The sequence below is a fragment of the Cyprinodon tularosa genome, unplaced genomic scaffold (genome assembly GCF_016077235.1).
Source record: "Cyprinodon tularosa strain WSP-4 unplaced genomic scaffold, ASM1607723v1 ctg522, whole genome shotgun sequence".
NCBI classification, from domain to species: Eukaryota; Metazoa; Chordata; class Actinopteri; order Cyprinodontiformes; family Cyprinodontidae; genus Cyprinodon; species Cyprinodon tularosa.
In genome coordinates, this window is record NW_024039255.1 from 459,852 (window position 1) to 484,193 (window position 24,342).

At 36.2% G+C, this 24,342-nt stretch overlaps 2 protein-coding genes across 2 annotated transcripts; both read right to left on the bottom strand.

The window, feature by feature from the left end:
* Positions 1–534: 534 nt before the first annotated feature.
* On the bottom strand, positions 535–6,505 carry si:ch211-145o7.3 (forkhead box protein N2). Its single transcript, XM_038303954.1, has 5 exons — positions 6,366–6,505; positions 3,657–4,275; positions 3,339–3,460; positions 2,347–2,402; positions 535–1,980 (listed from the first exon to the last, which is right to left on the bottom strand). The coding sequence occupies exons 2-5, from the start codon at positions 4,233–4,235 to the stop codon at positions 1,646–1,648; spliced, it is 1,092 nt and encodes a 363-aa protein (XP_038159882.1). The 5' UTR covers positions 4,236–4,275; positions 6,366–6,505; the 3' UTR covers positions 535–1,645.
* A 2,859-nt stretch (positions 6,506–9,364) lies between these two features.
* Positions 9,365–24,025, bottom strand: yif1a (Yip1 interacting factor homolog A (S. cerevisiae)). Its single transcript, XM_038303998.1, has 9 exons — positions 23,795–24,025; positions 23,406–23,445; positions 17,941–18,185; positions 14,223–14,327; positions 13,033–13,111; positions 12,902–12,959; positions 12,642–12,797; positions 12,368–12,461; positions 9,365–10,043 (listed from the first exon to the last, which is right to left on the bottom strand). The coding sequence occupies exons 2-9, from the start codon at positions 23,434–23,436 to the stop codon at positions 9,885–9,887; spliced, it is 927 nt and encodes a 308-aa protein (XP_038159926.1). The 5' UTR covers positions 23,437–23,445; positions 23,795–24,025; the 3' UTR covers positions 9,365–9,884.
* Between the last annotated feature and the right edge of the window lie 317 nt (positions 24,026–24,342).

The following is a 24,342-nucleotide window of genomic DNA, read 5'->3' on the forward strand; positions in this document are numbered from 1 at the left end:
CTGTTTTACAGTTAATCAGCAATCTTCTGCAACCAATGTAGATGGAATGTGGGTCAATATTTTAATACTGCATCTAAAAAAAAGCAAAAATAAAAGATGTTGCTTTTATCGTTAAAAATATAAGGTTTCTGTTTACCCTGCATTGGGTATATCCAATTTATTTAAACAAAACAGTTAAGGCTGATTAAAGAAAACTTTCTTAAAAATGTTCAGATTTTTAGGGAATCAAAAAGTGGACAATATTAAAAATAAAGCACACACACACACACACACACACACACACACACACACACACACACACACACACACACACACACACACACACAAGGTGTTAGGCAGAACATCTAAAGGAATCAAGAGATTGATAGAAAGTAGACTATTTCTAATATTGTTAGTATTACTGCATAGTTTCATCATACTTCCTGAAACTTGGGGTGCAAACATTAAACTTTTTCTTTTTGAGGTTTGGTACTGATCTCATCATATTCTAATGACTTGTTTGCTGAGATAAAAAAAAAAGGGGGAGGCGTAAAATATGATGCTGAAGGAATAAAATACAGATTTTATTTCACAACAACAGAAAATGAGAAACAGAGTTAACTACAGTAAAAATATTTTAACTAGTGGCAGTGGTTGGATCAAACTTACATAGAAAGCAATGTTGAATAAAAAGAATTAAGTTAAAAAATTTTAAAATTAGTGAGATCAAAGGAAGCTTGAGATTCAAAAACATGCATAACAACGTTAAAACACCTTTTGTGAAAATAATTAGTTAAATGTATTATTAACAATTAGAAAAGGAAAAGTAAGAAATCAATGGAAATAATAAATATTACTACTTATAATCCTATTATTATTGATCCTCCATACTACCTGGGTACATTTATCATCATAAGAACATAATAAATTAAATATATTCCCAAAATACTTTTAGAAACACCTGTTACAGAAAAGTCTGCAAAAAAGTTTAATATAATAAAAAATATATATGAAACTCCATTTATGCAAGTAAGTTTCCCGGTTTCTTTTTGATCTGTATGAACTTCATACTTGACTTTAAGAAACTGTAACCAAGGCGTAACAGTAACAATGAACTGTCTGGGTTTGGAAGCGCTTTTGTTAAACATTCAGGAAATACAATAAAAGTTTACTTTTAATACTTTTAGAATTAAAAATATTTGTTCTGATCTTCGATGAGTTGAGCTTGGGTGTCCAACATGCCTGAATACACATGGGTTTTTACTTCGTTTCGTCTGTAGATCTAAGCTAATATTTCGGAGCTTAATACAATTTCCATGGCAGTGTGGACATGTTAGGAGGAAATACTTTGGGTTTAGACATATGTAGATATGATAATAGCTGTAATGTTTGTCATCATTTTTTTTTTTCCTTTTTTGTCCAGTGTTTTATTGTTATTACACTGTCACAAGTGCAGAGCAACGATATGAACACTGCATTTAACCCATCCCCTTGGGGAGCAGTGGGCTGCCATCGTGGGGCGCCAGAGGAGCAGTCTGGGGTTAAGCGTATTTTGCTCAGGGATCCAGAGTGGCAGTCTGTGGGAGTGGTGCTTGAATTTAGAACCTCTAGATTCCAAGCGCAATGCCCTAACCACCAGGCTACCACTCCCCTCAAATGACGTGAGCTAATATCCGCCACCTGCCAGGTCTAGCAGGGACCCGGCCGCTTCTTGGGCCTCCACGTCCAGCTGCAGGATCTCCACAGTCTCCAGGTCCAGCTCAGATTCTTCTGGCAGCACCAGGTACTGGCACTGGTCGGACTCGTAGTAATGCAGCTCGATGTACCCGCTGTCAGACAGCGGGTCCTTTTCTTCGCTGACCTCGTTCGGCTGGTATTCAGTAGAATCCATGGTAACCAGCTCCTCGTGATCCGGGGTCAAAGGGCACAACATGTCTTCGGAGAAAACCGTGTGGATTTGGGGAGAGGAACTGGAGAGCAGCAGGGAGTGAGAAAGAGTGTCTGCGTAGGATAAAGGAGAAAATAATTCACAACTGAGAAAATAATATTTTTAACTTTCGCATGAGACCAGCAGATTGGAGCAGCAGTCATCAGATACCGGGGCAAACACTTGGGGTCCTTAAGAGCAAAGATTTAGGCATAACATGAGCTGAGTGTGTTACTAAGGTGAAAGAGGACGGTTACCGTAGAAACAGAAAACAAACACAAGAACAATGCTGCTTGCTGAAAAAGCTGCAGACTAGACAAAAGCTGCAAGTGGTAAAAATGCCATAGATAGTCACTTCTCCTCTGACAAAAAGCTGCACGCTCTAAGAAACCCAGAGAAAATGGAGGGTTCAAAAACCTGACGCAGGATTCCATACTGACCTGAGATTTCCACTGTGTCACACACTGCAGGTACCTCATGGCTGGATCCATCTAACCTGCAAACCACACAGCAGGATTAAGACATTGAATCCAAAACAAGAGGTTTTCTGGGAAGTTTCTCAGCAAGTTATCAAATAGTTATAGAAAAATGTGAAAAAAGCAATTGATGATGATAAGAAAAAATATCAATAAGCATGTTTTAAAAATATGAGAGCTAGTTTATTAGATGTATGCATTTGGAAATCAAAATCAAAACAGGTTTGACTTTTTTTTATTTTCATTCAGATGCTAAACCTCATAATAACACCAGAGCTCTGTGAGCATGCATGGATAGGCAGGCAAAGATGGATGGATACAGAGGAAGGCAGAATACCCAAAAACTGTGCTCAAGTCAGAGTGGCACTACTTGATCATATTTTTACTCAAGTAAAAGTAAAAAGCATGATGCAGAAAATTTTTTTCTTAAAGTACATTTTTCTAAAAAAGTTAGTTAAATAAATGTAACTGAGTAAACGTAACTAGTTACTACCCACCTCTGGGTGGATGGACACAATAAACAGAGCGTGCCCAGTGGGCAGCACAGAGGCTGCAGCTGCACCAAAGAAGCAGCAGAAGTTTCTATCTGGTTCTGGCTATAAGATCTGCCAGGGCTCTAACAACATATCCCTCCTGAAACCATGGGAAATATATATAATCTGATGAAATGAGGGTCTGAGGTCTGCCAGGAAAATAAGAGCCTAACTTTTTGGCTGAGCTCCTCCTTAACCATATCAGATCAGATCACATCAGCACTACTGCAAACCGTCTCCTCAGACTCATCTGCCTAGAGGACCAGTTCATGGTGAAGGTTTGGTTTAATCATTCTAACACACAGTAAATAAGAGCCCCATTTTTCAACTGTTTCAAGTTTGAATAAATATATAACAAATGAATAATTGTATTGTTTTAGCATTCGCTGGTCTGAAACTGGCCCAGTCTCTGATTGTACTCACAGTGTGGGCTTGTTGATCAGGTTGCTGTTGTTGCTGTGATAACTGTGGGTCTTCCTTCGAGCCTCCAGTAGTGACGCACGATACTGTGGACACACACACCACAGCGACCCCTTCCCTGTAGACTGCAAAGGACACAAAAATCCACTTTTTTACTTTAGAAAATCCCAGATTACGTCAAATATAGACAATAAAACAGGGATTATATTATATATTTTCTTCCTATAAGAGAGAAGAGTGGATGAGTAGCTGCTGAAAGCAACGATATTTGGATTAAGTTGCTATTAATCATACAACTTTTCTTAGAAATGGTGCAAATACCTGGCTCTTGTCTCTCTGAATGCGACGGAAGCTTTTGCTAAGCGACAGGTTGTGTCTAACTGAGTTCCTCCAACCACCAGTGGCCGTCCTGTAGTAGGGAAAATTGCTCACAATCCATTCATAGATGTCCTTTACTGGGAGCCTCTTCTGAGGAGAATCTTCTATCGCCATGAAAATGAGGGAATTGAAGGAGTACGGCGGCTTGGAGGAGGCAGCGGGCATGCAGGGCTGCTGCTTGGGCAGTGGCGTCATTTTGGCAAGAGGCTGCAGAGGGAGCAGATCACCTCTCTGGTGCAGCCAGCTTAAGCAAGTCAGGTCATCCTGGTCGGATGTGTTCACCTGTCCTGGGCTTTGAGTGCTTTGTATTTCGAAGCAACGAGAGGCAGCAAAGTCTGAAGCAGGTGAGGACGACTGAGCTGACTCTGCTGTTGCTGAAGAGAGGGAAGCAGGGGACGACGGGAACGAGATTGGTGAAGGTGGGAGAGAAACATTTGATGAGATGAGCTGTGGTGAGGAGGTCAGGTTCAGAGAAGTGGGAGATGATGAGAAAGGCTGCGATAAGTGTGAGCTGCTCTCCATCTCTCTTAGGGCAAAGATCCAGACTCATTCAGCTGTCTGGCTGCAAGATACAATCGAAACCAACTCAGTTACAACATTAACAATTAACAGCAAAACCAAAAGACTCTTAGTAGGGGCTTTATGGTAATGCAATAAGTCTTATGCAAAACGGAGAAAATATAGTAGATTTTGGAAATATGTGATAACTGCTATCCTTTAAGTTGTATTTTAACATTTAGTCTTGTTACAATTACACACTAAAGCTTCAGTACATTTTATAGCGGTTTTATATGACAGTCCAAGATAACTCCTTGGTGTGCGCATTACAGCCCCTGTTATTCTAATAAAATCCAATGCAATCAATTTCCTCCAGAAATCTCCTAATTTGTAAATAAAACTCACTAGTAATCTAGTCTCAGTGTACGTAGGTACAGCAGCCACAGGTGTTTTGTTTGAGGACATTAAAAAACATACAGCATCATCCATAAATTCAGAGTTTGGCACAAATGTAAACAAACCTACATGTCTGCCTAAACTGACAGCCTGGGCTGCATGAGGATCATCTCTGGAGGAGCTGCAGACCACTACAGCTCAGGTGGGTGAATATGATAACAGGGCATAAAGTCTACAGGTCTGGCTTAACTGGAAAAGTAGCAAGAAGAAACATGTTGTTGGAAGAAACCCACATGAATGCAGTTTCCTACAAGCCATCCTGAACAGCTGGAAGAAGATGTACAGGATGAGAGAAGATGGTGGAAAGGAAAAGCCTGAACACACCATCTCCACCATGAGACTTGGTGATGGCACTATTATGCCTTGGGAGTGGTTTTGCTTTGAAAGCTGGGAAAGCTGGTCAGCATGGGTGTTATAGACAGGGAAAACATACACTGTAAAAAATTAAATATGTACAGGTCATTTCAATCCGTGAAATAAGTGTATTTGCCCTTGATTTGAGCAGGTTAGACAATTTGCTAAACTGATAAAATCATCTATGTTTGGAGAAAGAAAAAATATCCATTAACTTATTTTAAGTGCATAATTGTCCAATTTAAAAAAAGAAAAACTATACTTTCCTGCAGCCTTTGCTAACAAATAGATGCATATATTTAAACATCTATGTTGTGTAAATAAAATGTATAGCGGACAAAATTCTTTCAGGTTTGAGTTCTGGGGCGAACATATTTTACCTTGTCATTACCTACTTTTATCAATAATCATTCTGCAAAAAAAAAAAGATATTCAAATCTACTAATTTCCTTATTTAATGCATTTTTATATTATTATTTAAGTAGTTATTTATCTATGATTTCACTGAAGATTTCTAAATGACTTACAGAGGCACATAAGTTTATATTTACTGTACCCTAAATAATTCAAAATTTAGTTCTGAAAAGAGCAGGAATTCTGTATCTATCATCTTTAATGTTTGTATATTGATGTGCATAATTAACAACAGGGTTTCAGTTGTCAAGCAGTTGTTAATATATCAAAAATTTAAATGTTTAATAAGTTTGAACATTCCACTTCAGAGTATTACTGCTGCCACCTTCTGTATTAGAGGGAAAATATGGTAGGGGTGGCCAATGATTGGGTAAGGGTGGTCATGGCCACCCCTGGCCCCCCTTCTAGATCCACTCCTGCATAACTTGTTTGTCCTTTGGACCAATTTACTAGTTTGCCTTTATAATTGACTTCACTTATTCAGTAGTAGTTAGCTTTAAGCTTCAGTCATACACGTTTGCATGTGTAATATTTATTTTTTGCCCCCATGGAAAAAAAACAAAAAAACAATTTAACTTTAAAAAACTGCTCTGACATCAAAGGTTGGATCAGTTACATGTTTACCAGCCGTTCCCCTCTGATGAGCATCTTCTCTTTGTTCAAAGTCCAGACTCACATTTCCATCAACCTATTATAGTGAACAGGTGCAGCGGTGGAATCAGAGCAAAAATATAATATTTAGCTTCACCCTGGCTGTTAGAAGCTGGTTTTCATTCACATGGTTCTGCAAAGAGTTGCAGAAAGCAAATGGTGGAGCAATATAAAGTTTCAATGAGCTATTCAAGAAAGCCGCCTTTCTCCTCGCAGGTAACCCTCTCGCTGCTGCAAGTTTTCGCTCCTTAAAGATGTAAAGATGAGCCAGTTACTCACCAGATGTTCCAAAAAGAGGACGGCTCTCCCTCACAGTGCCACTCAGCTCGGAAAGAAGGGAAAGGTCAAACCTGAGGGGGTTTAAAGCTGAAGAGTCGCAGTCGGACACCTCTCCCTCCGAGCGCTGTTGATATCTGCGGTTACCAAGGAAACCGCGAGGACGCTCTGCGTGTTGCGCGCTCCCGAGGCGATCACGCGCGTCAAACTTTAAATATGGCTGAACACGCAAAAAGGATCATGATATTACAACTCAAAAGGTTTCTTTTTAAATGTTTGATGTAAACTGGAGGGATTTCTTTACACTTGTTAAATAACAGCTCGATTTTAATGATATAGTAAAAGATTGAAAATAGTTCAAACGCTTCTAGGTATATTTGGCCTGTTAAAAGCTGGTCAAACAACGAGCACAAATTCTTATTTTCATATTATCAAAATAATATGAAAAATATATATTTTTAACAGATCTATTGCATCTAGATTGATTGTTTGTGGTTATATACATTAAACAGATCAAGCAGTGTTTGTCCTTCTAATTAAATAGATTAATTGATCACTTGACTAGAAACAAATTTGTCTTCCTTCCATAATTCACAGAACTTGTCCTGAAAAGAGCATGCATTGTGTTTTCCACTCCAGTTATAGTAAACCAACGTAAATAATCTATTACTGTATTTTTTATGTTAGTTCAAGGTTATGACAAATGTCAAATAAAAAGAAAAAATTTAATAACAGCTTTCACCAGAAGCTATATGGCATACCTTTGTCATTTAATTGGTGGAATGAAAGTCTCTTGTCACCTTATATGACACAAGCTACAAAACTATGTGATGACTGACAGTTACTAACAGGAAGATGCAAAATAGTTTTCTTAAATAAAATGTTGAAATTTTGATGAATAGAAAATACATAAAACTGAACATTATTGTCTTGATATATTGCCATATCTACATAATGTATGTCTGTGCCAACAAAACACTGCTTCTCAAAATTAAGTCATTTGCAGCATTTTTAACACTTAAGATGATTTGCTCCATTTCAATGGATTAATCATAAATAGAAATAATAAGAGTGAACATTTTTAGTTACCTTTAAACAAGGAACTAAGTTCCTATCTCAAATTATTTAAATCTGCAACACCAGATAAGCTTAACCAACATCTTGTGAAGATTAGACTCAGAAAAGGAATCAGAGATCCATAATTATTTCTTGACTAAAGGATTGCATTATGCAGATTTATTCTCTATCAATGTCTGACAGAGTATATCGTTAACAAGTTATATTACCCTACAGCAAAACTACTTCTGAAAATGTATTTCTGATAAATGTGACAGTCCAGTAGCTCTGATTATTTTCCTCTCCAAACTTGTGCTGTTGGACCCTGTGTTGATTCTTAATGGACAGGTGGAAATATATAATAAACTCATGGTATCCATGGATGGTCTCACGCTCAAACTGAGTGAATCAAGAGATTCAATGCAAAGTGCTCAATAACACTCCTAGACCACCAAATACACCTGCCACAGTTAGATCCTGTTACTTTAATTGGGATGTGTAAATTACATCTAATGAAGGACTTGCCAATCTTAACCCTACACAAAAAGAAAAGTTTGATTCTCGTTTTAAGTGTTTTGTTGTTAATTTAAAACAATTATTTGTTTGAATGAACAGTTTGTTTCAGGTTTTAGCATTAGAAAAGAAAGGATGTCCAGTATGGAAGACCAAGAGGGTCACTAGCTGTGTTTCCATTAACTATCAAATAACAAAAAAGAAAACTACAATGGAAACAAAGTGAAATGATCTGTTGAGGAACTTACCTGCCTTGTGAAAAGGTCTAGATGACTGGCGGTATGATGGTGTCCACTAGAGCCACGGCTGAGATATGGAAATATCTCGTGCTTCCATCATGCTGTATTCACGCGTCATTGTATTTTTTATATACCGGTAATTGAAATACTACAAATGCAAAATTTAGCAGAATATCAACATAGTTTTGCACACTTTTATAATGAAGCGCAGCTATTGAAAATGAAAAAGAAAGAAAAAACATTTTAAATGATTATACAACTTAAAATCCAATCAAAAAAACCTTTCTAATCGCAGGAATTGCAAAAATTAATATTCAGTAATCCATTATTAAAGGCACACCGTTTTGGCCACTAGAGGCGTTAGACCTGTAATTGCCCGTATTTTGCTTCTACTAAACATGTCATGGCCCCTTGTTTTCTGAACCACATTTGGAACACACAGGAATTTGAAAAAACATTTTCAAATCCTAGTTTAAAAGACCAAAAAAAACACATTTAAAAAGGTAATTCATTTCATTTAAAAAATAAGGCCCTATGTCATGGAGGGGGAATGGATTATTTCATATATATGGTTGCCCTCTCATTACTCTGGCAAATAAGGAGCAACTGCTACAAAATCACAGAATTTGTTGTTTGCGAAGAGATAAATAGACACAATTAAAAACAAAAATAATTTCAGGCAGCTGAAATATCCATTCTCTCCTCTCCTTCATCCATAACTCTGGGAAATAAAGAGCAACTGTTTCCAAATTCTCAAAAAATGCTATATGTGATACAATGTAACCAATGAGAGAGCTGACAGCTGCGACAATGATTTAAAAATACAAAGTAAAAAAGAAAATGGAAAAAGAATTACCTTTTACGTGTGTGATTTGGAAAAGTATTTATAATCCAATTAATGAATCGTTTTAAATCTCCACTCAGAAATATGATTTAAAAAGACATGTTGAAATTGAAGCATTAAATTCTGGATTAAGTATTACAACTTACCATTTCTCTGCAATAATTTAATTCACAACATACATTTAGAAAGAGCTTTAAAAACTGGATTTCTAGTCATATGATTTAAAGTGACTCTCTTGGTCTTCCATAATACATTTGCATTTTACTTGAAGACATCAGGATTAATTAATTCATTACATCTTAGAGGAATAATGTTAGTAAATTTATCACAAAGAGAGAAAAAAACGAAGGTAAATACACAAAGCTAAGTATGTTTATTGTTTTCTACAAAATTCAAAACGTTCTTATGCTTCATTCAAATGTAGATAAATAAAATCCAAAGCTGCAACATTACCACACCAGAAAAACTTGTCTTGAATCATGAGCGTAATGATGTTGGTGTACTGTTTGCTTTAAACACTGAACAGCATGTCCAGAGACACGATATAAAAGCTAGTTTGGACACAGGATCAAAACTGATTAGAAAACTTGTCACTGGGAGCCCTTATGTTTACAGTTAGTTGTTGAAATCTCAAGCTTTTGTCAGCGTTACTTCACAATCACACAACAGAGAGCGAGACTTTGTTTTACGCTGTCTGATTAATCAGATGAAGCTGAAAAAAACTTCACACACTCTGCAGCTTAACAGCATCCACAGATGTCTTATATTTGTTACCAAAACAGTAAAAGGGCGAGTTTACAAACAGTTAACCACCACAGGCCTGGATCCAGTCTTGTTGGACTCCAGTTATTTTCTAATCGAACCTCACAGTCACCTCACTAAGTGGGAGGTTAACCAGTAGATAATGATTGGCTGAAAGACTGCGGTTGCCACAGTGATATAAAGTCGGAGTTGGGGCTTGGTATTCGATCCCATTCCCATCGAGTCCGAGGAGATGGAGGGAAGGATCTTCATTTTCAGGGATCGTACCTGCAAAGGAAGCAATAATGTCAACCTGAGAAATGTGAAGCTGAAATCCAGGAGTAGCGGTTATAAATATATTCACCTTCGATTTTAAACATATAAAATGTTAAAAATTTGTTTTAACCCCTCAGGTGAGCCGGTTCTCTCAAATGTAGCTCATTTTAAGGCTGATTCCATAAATATTTGGATGCTTTATTCGCCCAACTCTGCGCCTTAGATTATTCTTATTTCTTATTTCAGCCGTTGCATATATTAGCTGGGACATATGAATCAAGATGCTATGAATGAAAAAAATTGATTGACAGATGACCATTAATATGTGATTGGCTGAATTTAGGTGTACAATCTGAAGTATAACTAACTGGCCTGCATAAGATAACGACAAAAATAAAAGATTTTAAGACAGGATTTTTTTTAAATTAGAAATTTTCTAACTTTAGGGAGAATATTGTCTAATAAAGAGTACATTTATATACATGTTTAAGCCAGAAGGATTTGACATTTAAATGACTTCAATACAACTTTAAAAAATAATAATTTATTGACTTTAATGATTTTTAATGACCCGTGGAAACCCTGTATAAGCACAGTATCAACAAAACAAAAATAGAAATTCCTTAAAGACTTTTATTCAGATCTGTTAGATGTTTAGAAGCTATTTTTCCATAAAGCACAGAGAGCATTTCCAAAGCAGTACTGCAAAGTTGAACTCTCTCTAACAGTGCATTAAACAGTTTAGCTTGACCTTAACTACAAGTTAAGGTCAAGCTAAATGTCAAGCTAAAGCTAAATGTCTAAGCCCACATCCATTACAAGAGAATTATCAGTTTATTAAGGCAGAAAATCTAAAAACTTAAACTGGCTGAAAGTAGAGGGCAACCTAAAGGGCAGCGCATCAGCTCTTATTGCAATGTTTGAATATTACACTTTTTTCCTTCAAACAAACAGAACATCTGAATACAGACATGATCAAGAAATCTAATTAAAAATACAGCAACAAATAAGCATTTATAATATAATTTACAGCCAAACTTTTTTTCTTATACGTTCTTAACAACTTTATACTTTACTTGGTTTCATAACATTTAAGAGCTGCTATAAGCTGAAAAATGTTACTTTTTAACCTACCAAGCAAAAGTTAATAGCTAATATTTACCCTAAAGGACAAACTTTAATTCTTTGCTAGGCACGTACCAATCCTGTTACACAGGTCTGTGTAAACCTGTTTTTACATTTCACTTTACTACATTTTATTTAGGATCCTTTTTTCATTAGAAATTCTAATAAAAATGTACAGTACAGAGAAATGCCTTAAAAACTATGCATGCCTATGTTTTAGGTGATGATATAACCTAATTAATCCAAGACCTTCCATAATTACTGGGCTAAAATGCAAGCTTGCTGTTCCTTTCTTTTGTTTCCAACAGATTATTTCAAAGTGATTTACATGAGTCATGGCGGCCCATGAATGGAGCCTTGTGGGATTCAATGTAGGGCTGCAACTAAAGATTATTTTGCAAATCGATTAATCAGTCAATTACTTTTTTTGATTAATTGATTATTAATTAGATAGCCAAAGCTTCATTATAAAGTACTTTTTAAAACATTAAACCAGGTGGAACTAAAACTTTCCCGTTCGAGGAGTCCTTTTTTTTTTCCTTTTACAGTTTTGGTAGAATTACTACTCTGAATTGGTTCCTTTGACAGATAAAAGCATTTCTTTAAGAGTCTCTATAGTCCAGTTTACGATTAATCAATTACTAAAATTGACTAATCATGATTAATCCAATTAATTGTTTCAGCCCTAATTCCATGCGTTACATAATTGCTCATATTTTTACAGGACAGAAAATGACAACGTACAAACAGTTTCAGAATTTCTAATAGTTTTCCTTTACTAAAAAACAATGAGTCACTTGCTCTCTGTCAACAATAACTTTGCTGTACATTTAATCACGGTAAAATGCCTTATATCTGATCAATGCAAAACATCAGCAAAATAATGCTAATAAATGGCCGACTGTAGACGGCAAAATGAGGTGATGGTGACTCAGTTAAAACTCTGATGAGCTAAAATAGCATTAATTAGTAAATTAAAATTAGTTTGTAGAATAAGTGCTTTTGGGGCACTTATTGGAAAATTTGAAACTCAATTTGAAGAACAAAAGACCAAAAAAAGCGTATTACTAAGAACATAAAAGTAACATCTTAATAGTAAACCTATATTGTATTTAGACTAAAAAACTGACCTCAATTATTATTTTTCTTAACACCTTCATAAAATCAATATTTCATTTAGTTTATATGATAAAGCCTGTAATGATACTTACAATGAAGAACATCAGAGCACAAGAGGACCACACTAGGGCAACATAATACCCATCACTGCCGAACAATAAGCCACACAACACTGTGAAGATCATTCTAGGAAAAAATATAAACAAAATATAAATATAAACACATGGTGGGTCTGTTCCACATAACATTTAACAAAAAACAAAATAAAAAGAGAAAGCTGTCAAACTATAAAACAGGGAACAAGAGGTGGATTAAATTGTCTTTTTTTATTTTATTTTAAGTTTGTCCATCATAAATTGTATTTACCCAACATATTTGTATCCGCTGTATGCGATGAGATCAAAGGTAGAGAGGTTGCTGTGTACGGTGAGCAAATACAAACTCAGCAGCATGATCAGGACCTCAATGATGATCCACACGAGGGCAGTGCTGGCACACAGTCCAAGAACCTCTGGACTGAACCTGAACACAGAGTCAAAACATATTTAATGTGCTTTTCTGACCAGAGACCAACATGAAATAACCCCACCCCTCGAAAGAAGAGCAGAAAAATAGGAAACCCTCACCTCTTTTGAATGCCAAGGGCCATTCCAGCCAGTAAAATGTATGTAATGAAAGCCATGCCTGTGAGACAAAGAAATAAACCCTAAATAAACAGAACACAATGCTAAATACTTAACGTTTACAGTTAACTTACTAGGTATGTAAAGATCAGGCGCATTTACATCTTGCCTTGGGGTGAGCGGAGTGTCCCGATGGTAACGGACCTCCCAATCCTGAAAAACGGCACGAGAATGAAGGAAATCAGCTTTGTTAAACGGGACAATAGAAAGAACGACTGAATGAAAGATCATTTAACCTGATGAGACAATTCAGTAAATATTTGTAAGCAATTTGAAACAAAACTACAAATCCTGTTATATTACGAGGAGGAAAAAAATATCAACTTAATTTTGTAGAAGTTTACTGAACTTTGGTGAAGGTTTATCAGTAATATTTCTATATGGACTTAGATAATACCTAAACTGTACTAGGTGATTTTTAAAGACTTTATTCTGTTGTGTGCGACTGAACTAAAACATTTAGAATTGTAAGGCTTTACAATTTAAAAAGATTTAGCCCAATTAACCAGAAAAAAATATACATAAAAACTACATGAAAACATTTTTAAACTTATAAATGACAGACTGGTTTATTTTTTTCCACAGCAAAGAAGGAAAAGTTTAAAACATAAGTAAAGTCACTTATAATTTACTTGTATGCTGTTTAAATATCTGCGTTAAAAGCCATAAAATCCATATATGTCTATATAAATAACACACTCTAGATCTGCTTCACTAACACTGTTATAGAATGAACTGGACAAGGGATTTAGCTCAGAAAATAATACCAAAAGTGCATTTGTTGTGTTTCGTTTAAACTTATGAAAACAGGGAGTTTTAGGAAAAATCACTTAATGTGGTTTTATAAGATAACACAGTTAGAAAAATCCAATAGGTTCTAATTTAGAGTAGATCACCAAGCTTTTAATAGAGAATTTATGTTCTGTAAAAACATATTAAAGCAATGCAATCTGATTAAGATCTTGTAAGAAGAGTTTGCATCAACAAAATATTAAGCCAAACAATATTGTGATGCATTATAATCTGAAAAAGCTAAAGTGCCCTTTTGGCAACTGAACTCTGAACACCTTAGCATACACACAGTTATTTCCAGGTCATAGATGTTCATAAACATCAGTGAACGACTGATAAATAGGCTGATTATCTTGAACGCTGAGTAACAGTGTGATAAATATTATACCAGAGGGAAATCCCTGGATAATTAGGTACTGGGTGTTTTGTCACACACAGTGACGTGGAACATAGTCTAAAGGACTCAGATTACCTGATGTGTGTAGGGGAACATGAGGATCATGAGTTTCTTCAGGACATATCGGGTGTCCACCGCAAAGAAGTACTTCAGCTTGTTCACAGACATGAATCTGCTGATCTGAAAAGCAAAATTGTAAACACCAGACAATAACGGGTTATTGAACAGATTTCAGATCAGATTTTCAGTTTATGAAGATTTTATTTTTGGAAAAGTTCTTCTTTTTTTTTTTACATAAATCCACTCCTTGTATTTCCATAGATCATTGACATCAGTTCATCACTTTTTGTTCTCAGATGTGTTTTCATAGCTGATAAACTAGCTATGATACAGCTAGCTGCTAACATTTAGCCTGTTATACTTTCATTGTTTGTTTTGAAACATGATTGTTTAACATGTTTCACAGCTTGAATTTTGCTGCCCTTTAAACTGAGGTCACCTTCCAAAGGAGATGACTAATATAAAGGTAATCTACATGATTTGTCTTTTTTTATTATGAAACTTGAGGGAGAAAAGAAAGACAAATAAATTAATCAGATTTGAAAGGAAAAAACAAAAAAACTCAGATGATCAATTTTTGTAAGGGCAAAAATAACTGACATGTTATTTTCTTGGCCAGACGAGTTACATATTCACAGAAAATAAATTGTGCTCCAGGTTCTTCCATAGATCAAGATTTTTAAATCTCATTGCAAATTAAAGTCGAACAAGATCCTCTCAATTTATTTTCCAAATGACACTAAATGTTTTCTTACCAATCTGACCTGTCAAGGAATGATCAGTTGTTTACAAAAAAGATTAGATTCAAATTTCTGGCTGATTAATTGGTATAAGGTAGCGTAATATTAGACAGTATTTTAACGGTGATTAAACTGTTTAATACAAAGATAATGATGCCACGGGCAATACATCCTTAATTCCTTTTTTCCTCTTCTTTGCTTCTATCACTGACATTTAAAAGTTCGGACGACATCATTTGTGTCTGGTGTTAGCCTCAGATTAGATACTACAATAGCATGAGAGCTCATGATATATCAACCAGTCTTCACTGTACTCCAAACAATCTTTTGCTACTTGCTATGACTATATATTCACTATATGCTGAGAAACCTATATGCTGGTGCATCTCAAACTACAAATCCCTCCCCATGCAATCCTTAATTTTTATTTTTTTGCGGATGGCTTAAAATAGAAGGCACTGCTAATGTTACAGTATTACATACGAATTGTTGGCCTAACAAAATATGACTGATGACGAAGTTTCGATAAAACAGAACTTAAATAGTCATTAGATCAATGTCACTTTGTTATTATTCCGCTTTATTGTCTATATGAGTTTAATCATTGTTAGGATTGCAGGTCAACAAGGGCACATCCACACCTAAAGGGAAATTTGGGTCGTCAGTTTTTTATTTCTTTGATTGATTAGACACCTAGGGAGGAAGCTGGATTACCTGTAGAAAACCCAGAGAAGCACAAAAGGAAACTTACATGTTTAAGTGGCGGACTTCCTGCCATCAGGGATGATGGGTCTAAATTTTGTTAATATTTTTCAGGACAGTCTAATGCCCTATTTGAGCTACCCCTCTGTAACTGATTCATGCAGAGTTTGGACCGAGCTTGGATCAGTTAACCGTGCAGAGCTAGGTTCCCTATGGCCATTTACACATCATGCTAGCACAGTCCCCTCGCCACCTATCGGCGTTCCACGATACTACAGCTCTCAAGGCGAGAATTACTGAAACAAAAATGGCGGTGCCCATAAAATTTAGGAACTTATGTGCCTGGATGGCGTCCTCCGACCAAATTTCAATGACAGCCTCAGGTCACACCACGCTTTTTGATGCCATTTAATGTTAATAGGCTGAGAAGAAGTTTGTGTTGAGAACAGATGAAGAGATCTGTGAATTACAAAGCTGGACATGGCGGAAAACCCGCAAAATGAGTCAGCTGACTGTGAATGAGAGATGATGCGGTCTGGTCATGCGCTCTTTAGCCCCATTTACACTACCCTTTTGAAACCGTGCTGAGATCGTTCTGAGCACGGTAACAGAGATAACTGTTGAGCGTAAATGGCATGCCAAACTGAACCAGACTGCGCCAGACACAACCAAACCGTTCTAAGCTGGTACTAGATCATCAGTAGGGCTCAGCGCAGGAATTAGGCATCAGACTACCTAGCAACAGCAGATTGAGAATTATCCTATGAAGTCATATGTGGGCTGGGTCCTTGGAAGGCAACATGGCAGTAGGCCATATATGCATTTCCAGTTGGTACAGACCTATTGAGCAGGCAGCGCCGCCCTGCTGTCCGATCAAGGGCACTACCCACAAGTCACAGATCATTCTTACCAGTGTGACTTTTGTGTCAAAAGTGAAAATGAAGCCTTGACTTGTTAAGGTAAATTTGTGACTCACAGCAGCAGATGCTTGCAGTTGTATTAATTGATTTGTAATTGTGTTAAGGAAAAAAAATGTAAATTTTTTTTTTGAAGATTTTAAAACACTGAATTTGTTTTACGCCACTTGTTTTAGATCAACTGTAGCAAAACTGAATGGACTACATTTTTGATGTGCACCTCAGAACACAATTCGTGTACTTGTAACTCAAGAATTTGAAAAAGTGTAACTTTTTTTGTAATTGTGACTGATTAAAAAAATATCTGCAATTACAAAACACCAAAAGTTTTGCAACAACAGCTTTGGACCAAAACTGAGAATGTAAGAGGTTTTTGATGTGCAACTTGTAGAACAGGATTTTTGTACTTTACTTTGCACTTAAAATTTGAACAGGTGTAAAACAAATTTGTGAATTTATGTAATTCACAAATTCATTATGTAATTAATGTAACTCATTCTACAACTTCAAATCCACACTTACAATGCACAAATGGTCTTGAAACAAAATAACCTTCATATGGTACTCATAATAACTAGACAGCTCTAGATCTAATCCTACATTAGAGGACCAAAAATATATCTAACCATTTAAGTGTCAAAACTTTTTTGTTCAGAAATTTTTGTTTAGTTAAGTGGAGCTCAGTCTGTGGTAAAGCTAAGCTCTAGGTCATATGACTCATTCAGCGATGGAGCCGACCCTCTCAAGTCACAGGTTAGTTTTTGAGAAGGGCAAAACGCATTACACATAGGAACCAAGTGCTGCAATTTGAACAAATTAAGCCAACATGTGGGTCCAAACTTACATGTTGCTGCTTAAGTGGCACTTCTAATTTCTTTCTCCTTTTAAAATAAAAGTTATGAAGAATCACCAGGGAGAACCTCAGGCTGCTGATCACATTAATCAGATTAATCTAAAATATCTAATTTCAGTATAACACTACCACATAACATATAATCTGTAGTGAGAAGAACTAGTATCTCAAATCGTTTTTCATGCTCAGAGTAAACTTGGTTGCTAAACTGTAGAGTTCCTAATGAGCGGTTATTATATGGGTATAGGGTATCACACCGCATACCAGCATTACATTTTATTAGCTTAGTAAACTACTCCAAACTATCAAAGTGAGATGCATTTTTTATTGTTTTTTTGCAACAGGATTTTATGATCCTCATGGCAAAATCATTGAGTCACTATTCCTATTCAGTCTTTTTCTTCAATATAAACAGGTAAATTAAACACAACCTTCAAAAAGCCAGAGGCTCTTACAACTTATTATAAAGTGTCATATATCACATGTGGAGAAAATATTTCAGTAGTCTTGATATTACTCACCTCTTTGTTCACGATGTCTTTTCCTTGGTTGGCTATAGATGAGCCATACATCATGGCTGCATTGGCCATTGGGTCAGTGAACAGGTTGTTAACTGCTGAACCTCCATGCATGTCATTTGGGGGTCCTGCCATGTTATGACCAGGAGTGTAGAAGCCCTGGCTGTTCATTACCGGTGGTGCTGAGCTGGTGTCATCGAACAAGACAGAGTCTCCTGCTGGGGGAGCTGCTCGAGCCCTCGGCTTGGCTGTAAACAAATGGGTATGACACAGTTAAGGGCTGGTTATACTCTGGCAGCAGTGTGTTGCAGTGAGCTTGTCACAGATATGACGCAGAAATTTTTGATTTATGCCCAATTTTGAAGCATGGAATGTGCTATGTTATTCCGCACCACAAGGCAAGAGGGACAATCACACATTTTTGAGAGGTGCACCAGAGTGTCTGCGGAAAGGGCGGAGGCATTTCTACATTAATTGCGACACACAGGCAGATGACCTGGTTTCTGAGTATAAACCAGCCTTTATCCTTGTTCTTAAACTGACCACTGGATATAAAAATAACAATATCTGAATTATAATGGCTTTAACAACTGTTTATGATTTTTATTCGTACTTGGATGTCATAAGGCACGTTTCAGAAAACACTGGCTTCTATAGTAGCTTTCAACAAAGTGAAAAAAATATATAATTTTTAAAAAGCTGTAGCATCCAATCTCGATTGAACAGATTCCAATGAAGCATGTTCTTCGCCAGCCCTTACACACTTGCTACTACGTAACTCAACAAGAAATTTGCTTAGATTTGGTAAAGACCATGCTGTTTCATGCAGATATGGGATTCTGACTCATATAACTGAAGTTGGAAGATTTAGGATTATTGCAATGCTCTTAATATAGATTGTTTACTTTCTTCCTAAGTCTTTAGATTCCTTCCATCCATCCCTGACTGTACAGGACACCAGTCCATCACAGCGCAATTTAAGGCCTGCAAACACATACTTATACCTAAGGGAAATAGGAGCGACCCAATAACCTTACAGACTTGTTTTTGGACTGTTGGATGAAGTCGCGGTGCCCACAGAGAATCCATGCATGCTCGCGGAGAACATATACATATAGTTTCTGTATACTCTATACAGAAAGACTGGGGTGATAAAAACCAGAACCTTCTTCCTGCAAGGCATTAGTACTGCCAACTGTCACATACCAATACTTCAGGGGTTATGTTTGAATCATTAAATCCAAGTAATAATAATAAAATACAAATAAATATGCTGAGGAAGCACGTGCATAATTTGGATTTGTTGCAAAAAAGTCTGATATCCATGAATGACTGAGTTACTATGTCTTGAAACCTCACAAACCTAAAACAATTCACTTTAACATTAAGCAAATGGATGGAATTGATAGACTGTGATTATCATTATTTCTGCCTTACTTCTTACCTGTGTATCACTGTGGCTGCACAGACTAAGGGGGTATGTTTAAGTATGGTAGTGACAGTCTTATGATGAAAAGACAGAGAGGGGTCAGGAAATGTGTGTTAATCACTACTGACTTTCTGGAAATATTCCAGGGTTCCTACAGCATAAGGCAGGTTAAAGTCAATACTTTTTAATGCCACTTACAATGAAAATTTAAGAGTAAATTGACAGTAAACACAAGGAAAAACCTTGTAGCGACAAATTTACCCCAAATATTTACTTTAACATAAACCATTACTTTCTGGCCCAGTAGAAATGTTTCAAATGTTGAAAAACTTTCCATATGCCTTGGTTCCCATCGTGCTTCATCTACATTCCCTGGCAGTGGTTTAGCCATGCAGAAAACACTTGGATGGATAGCTAATGTTTCTTTGAATTTAAAACTTCCCCATGTTGTCCAGATAAAAAGTTACTAGCACATCATCCCAAGGTCCGGCCACAACATCTTTTTTATTGGTTCCGCTATCATGACGGAAGCAATAATAGTTACAGGGAGCGTTTCAGTAAATGTAACAAAAATATTTTTAATTATTTTATTGTTTGACATGGATTACAAAAATTAAATCCTATTTATGATTTGGTAACAATTTTAAGACCTATTAAAGACTGATTTAAGACATTTTAATACCAATTAAGAACTTGATTTTATATTGAAGAATTCAATGCCTTTTAATACTTTTTAAGGATCTGCAGGAACCCTGTATTCAACATAAAACTGCAATTTTATGATTTTTACTAACACCATGCGGCCACAATTGTTAAGAAAAACATGAATTGAGCACATGAATTTTCTTGCAAGGATGCCTTAAGATTACTTTTATTTTGGGTGAATATGTACTGAATAAATATAAGTGATCAGAGTTGGTTTAGATGCAAATCAGGGCTCGATGTTAACCATTGCCCGATCGCCCAGGGCAAGTAGTTTTTATTGTCGGGAGAGTTGAAATTTCATAGCATTTGCCCGCCGGGCAAGTGCATGATCGCAAAAAAAAAATTATTTATCACTCAAAATTACTTTAAAATCACCGACATTTGACCCACAAGCATTGGCGGCGCCATTTTTGTTGTTTTGTACACATTCTCGCGTGATTTCAAAAAGCAATTGTGCATGATTTTCCGCCAGGTGGCGTGATTTTTGTCCGGGGATTTTTGTCCGGCGCGAATCAGACACATTTTTTTCGACTTGGCAGGCTAAAAAACAACAGCAAGGCTATTTTATCCGCCACCAATTTCACCCAGCACCCAGATAACCCTAGATTAAAAATTATTTGTCAGGGATTAGGAAAATTGGCATAATTGTATGACATGCGCACATTGTAAATATGGCAGTCTGCTGTACAGTGATGCAGGTCATACATTAAAAAATGTTCATTAAATTTTTTTCTCTGAGACATTGGAGAGGTGCACTTAAATGTTATAGAGCTAAACATGTTAAATTGGTGACCTGTTATTATTATTGTCTTGTTGCTGCATTTACAGGTGCTGGTCATAAAATTAGAATATCATGAAAAAGTAGATTGATTTCAGTAATTCCATTTAAAAAGTGAAACTTGTATATTATATTCATACATTACATACAAACTCATATATTTCAGATGTTTATTTTTGTTTAATTTTGATGATTACAAATGACAACAAATGAAAATCTCAAATTCATCATATCAGAAAATTAGAATATTGTGAAAAGGTTCAAAATTGATGGCCCCTGGTGCCACACTCTAATCAGCTAATTAACTCAAACCACCTGCAAAAGCCTTTAAATGGTCTTTCAGTCTAGTTCTATAGGCTACACAATCATGGGGAAGACTGCTGACTTGACAGTTGTCCAAAAGACGACCATCGACACCTTGCACAAGGAGGGCAAGACACAAAAGGTCATCGCTAAAGAGGCTGGCTGTTCACAGAGCTCAGTGTCCAAGCACATTAATAGAGAGGCGAAGGGAAGGAAAAGATGTGGTCGAAAAAAGTGTACAAGCAAGAGAGATAACCGCACCCTGGAGAGGATTGTGAAACAAAACCCATTCAAAAATGTGGGGGAGATTCACAAAGAGTGGACTGCAGCTGGAGTGAGTGCTTCAAGAACCACCACACACAGACGTATGAAAGACATGGGTTTCTGCTGTCGCATTCCTTGTGTCAAGCCACTCTTGAACCACAGACAGCGTCAGAAGCGTCTTGCCTGGGCTAAAGAGAAACAGGACTGGACTGCTGGTGAGTGGTCCAAAGTCATGTTCTCTGATGAAAGTAAATTTTGCATTTCCTTTGGAAATCAAGGTCCCAGAGTCTGGAGGAAAAGAAGAGAGGCACTTCATCCACGTTGCTTGAAGTCCAGTGTAAAGTTTCCACAGTCAGTGATGGTTTGGGGTGCCATGTCATCTGCTGGTGTTGGTCCATTGTGTTTTCTGAGGTCCAGGGTCAACGCAGCCACATACCAGGAAGTTTTAGAGCACTTCATGCTTCCTGCAGCTGACCAACTTTTTGGAGATGCAGATTTCATTTTCCAACAGGACTTAAAGCTACCAGTACCTGGTTGAAGGACCATGGTATCCCTGTTCTTAATTGGCCAGCAAACTCTCCTGACCTTAACCCCATAGAAAATCTATGGGGTATTGTGAAGAAGAAGATGCAATACACCAGACCCAACAATTCAGAAGAGCTAAAAGCCACTATTAGAGCAACCTGGGCTATCATAACACCTGAGCAGTGCCACAGACTGATCGACTCCATGCCACGCCGCATTGCTGCAGTAATACAGGCCAAAGGAGGCCCAACTAAATACTGAGTGCTGTACATGCTCATACTTTTCATGTTCATACTTTTCAGTTGGCCAACATTTCTATAAATCCTTTGTTTTTATTGGTCTTCAGTAATATTCTAATTTTCTGATATGATGAATTTGAGATTTTCATTTGTTGTCATTTGTAATCATCAAAATTAAACAAAATAAACATCTGAAATATATGAGTTTGTATGTAATGTATGAATATAATATACAAGTTTCACTTTTTAAATGGAATTACTGAAATCAATCTACTTTTTCATGATATTCTAATTTTATGACCAGCACCTGTATTTTATCAGGGAAAACTAATCCTGAGTCAGTTAAAAATCAGGGAATTCTGAAATGATGTAAGACTGTGGAAACCCTGTATAGAATAACTATGTATAATGATTCTCTAGAAAAGTCACATTATATTAATAGTATTATCTTGTATAAACATACCGTGACTCTAAAATAAAAGTTATTCATCTGTGACATTGACTTGTCTTGTGATTTATCTTAAATTTTTAACCCTTTTTTTTTTTTTTTTTTTTAGATTTTTAACATTACAATTTATATTTTTCCAAGCACACAACAGTTTAAAGCAAAGTTTAGTTTGAAAAGAATGTTAACACGGTAATGTCGGCTTGAGTTCATTATCTGACGCATGCGTATACACACCAGGAGGCTGTAAACTTAAAAAATACTGAATTAGAAATTGTTTTTATAAAAAACAAACATTTTTCATTTATATAAATATATAAAAAAGAATAATAGGAACTATATTTATCAAACATTATACTGGGCAAGTAAAAATTGTTTCTGGGCAAATGAAATGTGAGTCATTTGCCCGAAGGGCAAGTGGTAAAAATCCTTAATGTCAACCCCTGCAAATATACGAATAGATGCTAGAAGAGGTTTTTCAATACATTCCATATTTAGGGTGTTTTAGAAAAATGTAAAACAGATAAGTTTTTAATTAACTTGTAATTATTATTTTTTTAATAGGATTGCTTCTTGATTCTAATTTCATTAGGAAATAAATATTCACCCAATAATGGGAGATAATAAGTGACATAAACTTAGCCTATATAGTGATGTCATTAGTCAGATGAAAGCACATTAAAATGAGGTTGATAGTAGGAGTGGAATTTTCTGTCAAACCTTGTAAAAAATAAAAAACAAAACAAAGGACAGCTTTCAGTGAATCCGTTTTCCACTTACTTGCTCTGTACCCGTGATGTGGCAGATCCATGGCTGTTAGCTTTAAAGGAAAAACAATAACATATTAGCTGCATTGCTTCATCCTTCACCCTTAAAGAATTGTAGTTTATGTGGTTTAACAGATTTAGTCTGGTGCATTTTTTTTTATCAACATAATCTAATTCATGAACGTTTTATTAAGACGTGAGCTTCTGTAGAGCTTCGAACTTGTTCCTCTCTCAAAGTTAATGCTAGCTAACGAACATGCTAACAGTAACTTCACATATGCGTCAGCTCCGGGAAATACAACTGAGTTCCCTTCCTCCGTGTTATATAAAAAAAAACTATCTTTATTTTTAAATGACTCTGTTAATAAATACTAATACAACACAGACGGGAAGAGAACTTACCCACACCGCTAACGGTAGATGCTATAAGCTAGGTGGCTAACAGCAGTAGAGCTGATCCCTCCCTTTCACTGCGGTTGGTTGAAGTTTGTCTGCCTGCGTGGCAGAAATCTGACTAAATGCTAATTTCTGTACAAACTAAATATACAGGTGTTACTTTATGCCCCATGTTCCAAACCATCTCATCGGCCTTTTCGCACATTATTTAATATAAGATGTAGATAAAGGTGCATAGTGTATGATAGAGAGTGCGTCCTAAGTGGGAGAACTACCCCCGATTTCATAGAAGCGTTTTAATACAATGTAAACAGTGGAGATTCACAGTGAGAGGAACGAGGCTGGAGGTGAGAAATTAAGATTGTGTCAAGCACTTTCCATTTAAATATAATCAAAACATTTTCCATTACATAAAACAAGAGCTTTCCATCAAAACATCATGATAACTGATACATACGGAAGAGGAAAATTTAAAAAGTTAACTGATTTTTAAATATAATTTCTGTATAGTATCTCCGAATTCTGACTATAATCTTAGAAATCTGACTTTAATC